The 7,058-nt window shown below is 42.4% G+C and overlaps 2 protein-coding genes across 2 annotated transcripts; one reads left to right on the forward strand and one right to left on the reverse strand.

Moving 5' to 3' along the window:
- Positions 1–51: 51 nt before the first annotated feature.
- gpn3 (GPN-loop GTPase 3) lies at positions 52–2,381 on the reverse strand. The gene is made up of 8 exons (XM_037484490.2): positions 2,203–2,381; positions 1,997–2,105; positions 1,576–1,743; positions 1,206–1,330; positions 965–1,080; positions 651–747; positions 441–569; positions 52–357 (listed from the first exon to the last, which is right to left on the reverse strand). The coding sequence occupies exons 1-8, from the start codon at positions 2,248–2,250 to the stop codon at positions 292–294; spliced, it is 858 nt and encodes a 285-aa protein (XP_037340387.1). The 5' UTR covers positions 2,251–2,381; the 3' UTR covers positions 52–291.
- Positions 2,382–2,435: 54 nt separating this feature from the next.
- Positions 2,436–6,829, forward strand: rnf170 (ring finger protein 170). Its single transcript, XM_037484491.2, has 7 exons — positions 2,436–2,638; positions 3,372–3,535; positions 3,755–3,830; positions 4,049–4,163; positions 4,383–4,456; positions 4,759–4,890; positions 5,158–6,829. The coding sequence occupies exons 2-7, from the start codon at positions 3,396–3,398 to the stop codon at positions 5,425–5,427; spliced, it is 807 nt and encodes a 268-aa protein (XP_037340388.1). The 5' UTR covers positions 2,436–2,638; positions 3,372–3,395; the 3' UTR covers positions 5,428–6,829.
- The last annotated feature ends 229 nt before the right edge of the window (positions 6,830–7,058 follow it).

Genomic DNA, 7,058 nt, shown 5'->3' on the forward strand with positions numbered 1-7,058 from the left:
ACAAGTCTTTAAAACTTAAATATGGCCCAGAAATAATGAAACACGAATAGGTTCAAATCCCAAATATATTCAAAAGGACACAAACAAATACTTAAACATAAATGATACAAGGTGTTTGGGATCTTTTGTCAGTCTTTTCCCCACATACGTGCCTTTCTTGTCCTTGTATTCTCACGCTATGCTCCATCTGGAGTTGATATAATATTTCCTGGTTCTTTGTCGGCCTTCAATGATTTTTTCTTTTCCAACTCTAGTCCGGCTTTTGTAGAAATCCCGGAGTCACTCTCTTGTTCAGCTATCCACTTTGTCTTGAAAAGCCTCATCATAATTTAGGTCACCAGAATCGTCATCAACCTCCTGTAGAAACAAAATAGGAATAATGAATGCAGAACAATTGGCACCCCTCTTTCAATTATATTTTGTTGTGTTTTTTTCTTCACCTTTGGCTCCTTAAATTCAAGGTCCTCTCCATACTGAATTGAGAAGTCAATATTTTGCAGTACCATGTTAACACCCTCCTCATCTGTGCGGTCAAAAGGCATGAATCTCACCATACTGTAGTCATCAATCTGGACAAACAGACATAGACATGTTTTTTTATAATTCTGATGCAAAAATAAATGCCATATCAAATTAAGTCCTTCACTTACCAGACCACAAATGGCTTTAGTCAGACTCTTGAACTTTTTGCTTCTGATGTTATCAGAGTTATCTTCCATCATTGCGTACATGTCTGGGTCCAGGTATCTAGCAGAAAAAACAAAGCATGACAAAGATAGAATAAGGCTCACCCGTTGTTTTTTTACTAACTTCACGTTCAGAAAAAATACCTTTGAAATAATTCTGTAAAACATTTAATTTTCCGATGATGCTTCCTTTTTTGACTCTTAGTAGCAACAGTATTCTTTAGGAAATTTCATGTGAAACATGGCACATGTTATTTCCGTACTCCTATAGCACTTACTTCTCAATCTCCTTCTTGGCTTTGGGACTCAGCAGGTCCATTTTGGTCATGATGTTTATTTGAGGGATCTCTAACAACACCATGGCACTCAGGGCAGCCATGACTCCTGAGATGAACTGTATATGGAGAGGGGGGAAGATGTAAAACTATTGCTTTTATTACATGTACAAGTGCAAGGTGTAGTCAGGCACAACAATGAACCAAAAAAAAGAGATGAAGCCCCTCAAGACTGTCATGTTACCTTAAAAGACTCCACCATGAACTGTGAGTCGACCAGAAAGACCCCACACACCCGAAACTCCCGCTGCTGGAGCTGTTCCACCAGCTGCTTCATTACAGGGAGGTGTGTATAAAGTTCAATCTGACCTGAGAAAGAATCCACATGTCAAATTGTTGTCTCAGCTTTAACACTGGGAGAATCCTATGTCTATTCAGTGCTGACAGTAACTACATGCCGTGAAGACTATAAGGATCACATTCTAAAATGCATTTGTGCTCTTCTAGAGGCTCAAACATTTTGGTTTTATACCGTTACCATAGTTACTGCAATATACAATAACAAAACACATGTGAGCCCATGTCACCGCCCAACCTTTCAACGAGCGGTTTACCTGGGCAGTCAAAGAGGATGTAGTCATCCTCTACATGTCCCAGGCTTTCATCTAGCCAGTCAAAGTTGTTGGCAAAGTACTCCATGCAGAAGACCAGGCCTCCATTAGGGCCAAATCGGAGCGAGGGATCCTCCATGACGTCATCTACCTGAATGAGCTCACGGATGTCTGCGGATATGGAAATAGTAAGATTGTTGAGAAATTGAAAGAAATAGTTCTTGCTCTAAGTACACTTAAATAGTAGCAAGTAACAAATCTTAGGATGTTATCAGGAACATTAACGGCCTAACATTGTACTGCACAGTGAAGAATGAATCCCTTTCCTTGTGTGTGTATTGTGAAAACCTCTTCGTGGATGGATATCTGCATCCAGCTAATATCTTATTTTGTAAGGCCATCCTTATGTAAACGCTGTATTCACCTGCCATGACGGGGTAGTCAAAGTGCTCAGCTGCTGGATCCAGGTTGACCACCTGAGCCGAGCGGTTGAGGGTCCCCAAATGCTGCACCATGGTGGAGCAGTAGGTACTCTGAAATAATAATTTTAAAAAAAGACAACCTCATGCCTTAGCACATCGTTTTAACCGCGTGGCATAACAAGGCGTTTTTAAGCACGTGGTGACTTACTTTACCGCTGCCAGCCGGACCCATCACTAGCTGCGCAAACCGAGGCATTTCGCCTCAAACGGAAGATGTTGTAATCAAATTAAAACACTTTTATTGACTGAGTGCAGCTAACTGTGTTGTGTACGGACGCGTTAGCACGTCTTCTTCTTGCGCTTGAGGGACATTCAAACCACTCACTACTGCCACCTGCCGCCTCGGGGGCGCCTTAGGAGCACATAAGATACGAAGAAGAAGTGGTAGAAGAAGAAGAAGAAGAAGAAGAAGAGGAGGAAGAGACGAACTGACACAAGACACCAGCATGCAGGGCTGCTGCACACCTGCTCGTACTACACAAACCAAAACTAAACTCGTCAGCAGAGCAATTCCTTATTCACGATACAGCAATTCGCCGAGCTCCGTCCGGTCCGGATGGTTAAGGAAACGTCCCGCGGCTCCGGTGAGTGAGGGGAGCTGCGCCGTGTAAACGGGACTCGACGTCGTACTCCCGTCACGCACGTAACTTCACACTCGTGTTGACTCGATTGTGTCCTCGAGTTAAACGGTGACCCTTCGGCCGCTAACGGCTGCGCGCTGGACCCGTTGGACTCGACGGACCCGAGCCCTGCGTCCCGGTTAACCGAGTCACAGGGCAGCTGTTAGCTAAACTACGAATACGGGTTAATAGTGACCAACGCGAGCTTGAGGTCGGATTGGGATGACCAGACATTCGCGTTTCATCGGTGTGTGATGAAGGTGATGATGATGATGACCCAAACTGGGTGTAGATGTGCATTCAGAGGGCTGAGCTTACGTGGCGTTAACTTAGCGCTATTTATGAATGAATTACAGCGTGTTTTACGAGCAGATCCCCGCCTACTGGACGCGATGTGGGATTAGCAGTGTGAGAACAGTGACGTAATGTCAGCAAAGTAAAGAGCGTCCTAAATATCTGGTGATTTTTGGCATCAGATTGGGTGACGAGTGCCGTTGGAAATGCTCGCTCTTTCGACTCGATAGGTACATGCTGGGATATCCAGATCATGGATGAACAATTTCACTACTATTACTTCAAATGGTAGACATTGTTATTATTTAATAACTTTGTATTACTAATATACATTGTTTTATTTTACCCGTCCATAGATGAGGATTATAGGAATGCTAACCCGTCCCCCCCACTTCTTCTGTAGTGTTGTAGGCTATGAGTGTGGGTGATGGAGGACAGTCAATGTGGGGACCTGGACCACCTGATCCAAGATGAGTTTACCCTGATCGAAGGGGTTAGCAACCCGGTCTTATTTGTCGTGGTGCTAACTATCAGCTTCCTTGCAGGCCTCCTCACTTTGCTCTGCAGGTAAATTCAAATCCTTTTTGTTTTTTTAGAAAAAGGGGATTACTACAATTATAATGACTTAATCTGGTACAATGTTGGCAGTGAGTATAGTTTGACGGATGTGTCCGCTTTCTAAATAATTGTTGAAATACAAATTTTCTCATCAGTTCGCGCAGCTTAATGTGCCGTTTAACGCATTAGCTTCAGCTGCAAAATGTCTGCCCTTTTTCCTTCTTGCAGACAAGAGCAGCAGAACATTCACCCTGAGAATCAGGAGCATGTTCGAGCCGTCCGACAACAGCTCCAAACCGAGCAGGTAGACCAACCCAACGCTGGCCCCTCAGCCACAACACGGCTAACCGAAATACATGCACTAAAACTACTTAAGAGACACTTCCTCTTTAACATAAGTTCTACAAAATTCAATGATGTATTTTTGTACATCTTTATCATGTTCGTTCATTTTTAAATTGTGTGCTCCATGGTATGTAACTTTCACATTTGTTTTTAATTTATTCCATTTCTTTTTGTCAGGATGAAAACTCTCAGGCAGAGGACAGGCAGCAGTATTACACAGACATGTCCTGTCCTGTTTGTTTACAGCAGGCAGTTCTGCCTGTAGAAACCAATTGTGGACATCTTTTCTGTGGTAAGACTGTTGTTTAGTTTCTAGGAACATACACTGAGCAAATCGGTAATAATTACTACCTGGGTATGTTTATCCGTCTGTATTCTGTCAACACACGCTGACATAGCTTTATATTACATGCACAAGTCCCAATGGCTGTAGAATACCATTTACCAAGTTGTTTTTTAGTTGAATAATTTGTGCTTCCATGTTGTTTAGTGACGTCTTTTTTCTTCGTAGGATCTTGCATTATAGCCTACTGGAGGTACGGCACATGGCTCGGTGCTATCAACTGCCCCATCTGCAGACAAATGGTGAGACTTATAATAAGTATTAAGTGTTCAATAATAAACCTGCACTTTCACATTATCATTTCTTGATTCACATTCTTCTAAATTTACCATTAGCAATAAGTGCTAAATTCTAATCTATTGATATCTTCTGTGTCTTGGTTTGAAATAGCTCTAGTTTTCAATGTACTGGTTTTTCATTTGTTATTGTCAAATCATAGTACTCTCCTCATTTCAATATCTGTATTCATGTAAGTGTGTGGCACACCATGTGTTTTTGGCATCAGTATTGCCACACAATATACGTTTTTCTCCCTCCTGTCCAGGTAACTTTGCTGTTCCCGCTATTTCATGAGCACACCAATCCTCAGAGGGTCCAGGATGGGGGGGCGGAGCCTCAACTGATCCTCACAGACATAAACGATTACAACCGCAGGTTCTCAGGCCAGCCAAGATCTGTGAGTCTACCACAGCTGCAATACTGTATTGACTTTCAAATACCTTGTGTGTGTGTATGATTAGCAACACATGTGTAAAATGGAAACAAGTTTATACAAATGCTACATTATGTTACAAAAGGTTTTCGCTAATGTTAAAAGCAGTATCCGTTTCTCTGCTTTTGAGTGTTCCACCAAAGGTAGATTAAGATGCTAGTATGCTGACTTGTGCAGTGAATTATAATCTGGGGAGTAATGCGGAACTCCTGATATATTTCGTCGTCTCAGTATATGGACAGGCTGCGAGATGTGCCCACCCTGCTTCGTCATGCCTTCAGGGAGATGTTCTCAGTGGGTGGCCTCTTCTGGATGTTCAGGATTCGAATTCTTCTCTGCCTTGTGGGAGCGATCACCTACCTGGCCTCACCGCTCGACATCATCCCTGAGGCCCTTTTTGGTCTGCTGGGATTTATGGACGATTTCTTTGTGATCCTGCTGCTGTTTGTGTACATCTCTATCATGTACAGAGAGGTGGTTACACAGAGGCTGAATGGCTAGAGGTTTACACACAAGAGGACTTTGCTCGCTCGTAGCGGGCTCGGGAGGCGTGAACGTACCATCTGAGGTGGATGGGTGAAGACCAACTGGAAGAACACAAGTCGATCCATACTGCTGCGTCTCTCGAGAGGTTTACGTTGAATCCTGGGATCTCAGTTGGTCACTAAAGTGAGGTCAGCGACATGCGGTGTCACTGTTCGCTCTGTAGATGGCATTCACCATTAACAGTTTATAGATTGAATCACATCAAGGGGAACAACAATACATCACAAAATTGTTTTAGTCCATTCAATGACTTGAGGAGCCCCCTTAACCAGTCAATTCTGTCAGCATTGGCAGTTATTTGGTTTATGTGCATGAACATAACAAAGACGACTGTGTAACATTACGTGGTGTTGAATGTCCTGTATAATTTGCAGTATCTTGATTCTATGCATTTAAATTTGGCTGTTTGCGGTGAGATTTTTGAGTGTAGAACCATCTTCCTGTGGCTATCTCAGCCTGCTTGGTCCATTAAACTGAGGGTGCATTTATTAAGTTACCTATGACTATGCATATTCATAATGACAACACAAACACAGATTTTCATGCTTGTGAGAAAATCACTTAATCATTCTGCTTCCAACAGTTTACATTTATTGCTCAGATCTGACAGAGTCTGAACCTCTCTGAATGTGTTTGCATAAACGAAAGATTCACAAGACAATCAGACCTAGTATGATAATGATAGGCAAATCTTTATTTAATAAATTAAAAGTTGGTTGGTCTTTAATTGTCAAAACTAAGGTGTGAAATGTGTTTCCTAATATGTGAGCTGTTAGTAAATTAAAAAGATAATTCATATTTCTAAATTAAAGAGCGATATGTGATTAAGTTAGTTTCTTTTTTGCGGATTAATATTTTTTGCCACACAATCCTGGTCTTCTGTGTGCTCGCGGTAAAGCTGCCGTTCTCATGCTCAACCTTTTTACCCTTTTTCTTAAATTTGGAGGAATGAGTTCCAGTCCCTTCCAGCTTTGTCTGGCAGGCTGAATTTACTGTTGGTCCGTGAGGGATCATGACCCTCTGAAAATGACTGCGTCAGAGTGGCAACTGAAACTGTATCTAGGACATTTGTCCTCTTGAGGCTCTGAATGCTGAGCAAGCACATTCCTTTATTCATGTTCATTAAAAAGTAGCAGAAGTGAAATGTACATTACGTATCTTTGACCGCTTCAATCCAGTCCTATTTGCAAGGTGTGGAGCATGCCAAGCGTTGTCTTGCCTTTTTATGGTTCTTACGAATTCATGTGTCCCCAGGTTTGTCTCAGGAGTGTTGGAACAACCGCCACCCTTTTTGTAAATGCTTCTGCTCATCTCCAGCAAAGAACTGGTTAGGTGAGAGTAAAATACTGTAGCTGCTGGTATTCAGTCCGTCCTTTGTTGCACATTGCATCAGAATTCCCCCTTTTAAACCATATAACATCTACAAAAATCATTCATATCTCGCACACGCTATCTGTGCACTTTCCCAAACTCCATTCTGATGCTGCTTGATGAACGGGTGTATACGAGACGCTATTAATACCGTAGGCCCCTTCCGTTTCAGCTGTGCGTCCAGAGGTTTTCCAAAGGTCTACAACTTGGGTGGG

The sequence above is a fragment of the Pungitius pungitius genome, chromosome 18, assembly GCF_949316345.1.
Source record: "Pungitius pungitius chromosome 18, fPunPun2.1, whole genome shotgun sequence".
Classification (NCBI taxonomy): Eukaryota; Metazoa; Chordata; class Actinopteri; order Perciformes; family Gasterosteidae; genus Pungitius; species Pungitius pungitius.

Excerpts from the sequence above, each read along its gene's own strand:
- rnf170 (XM_037484491.2), top strand. The coding sequence starts at position 3,396 with ATGGAGGACAGTCAATGTGGGGACCTGGACCACCTGATCCAAGATGAG. Across the intron at positions 3,536-3,754 it reads CTCCTCACTTTGCTCTGCAG|ACAAGAGCAGCAGAACATTC; the intron begins GTAAATTCAAAT and ends TCCTTCTTGCAG. Across the intron at positions 4,891-5,157 it reads TCTCAGGCCAGCCAAGATCT|TATATGGACAGGCTGCGAGA; the intron begins GTGAGTCTACCA and ends TCGTCGTCTCAG.
- gpn3 (XM_037484490.2), bottom strand. The coding sequence starts at position 2,250 with ATGCCTCGGTTTGCGCAGCTAGTGATGGGTCCGGCTGGCAGCGGTAAA. Across the intron at positions 2,106-2,202 it reads GTCCGGCTGGCAGCGGTAAA|AGTACCTACTGCTCCACCAT; the intron begins GTAAGTCACCAC and ends TTATTATTTCAG. Across the intron at positions 748-964 it reads GCCAAGAAGGAGATTGAGAA|ATACCTGGACCCAGACATGT; the intron begins GTAAGTGCTATA and ends TTTTTCTGCTAG.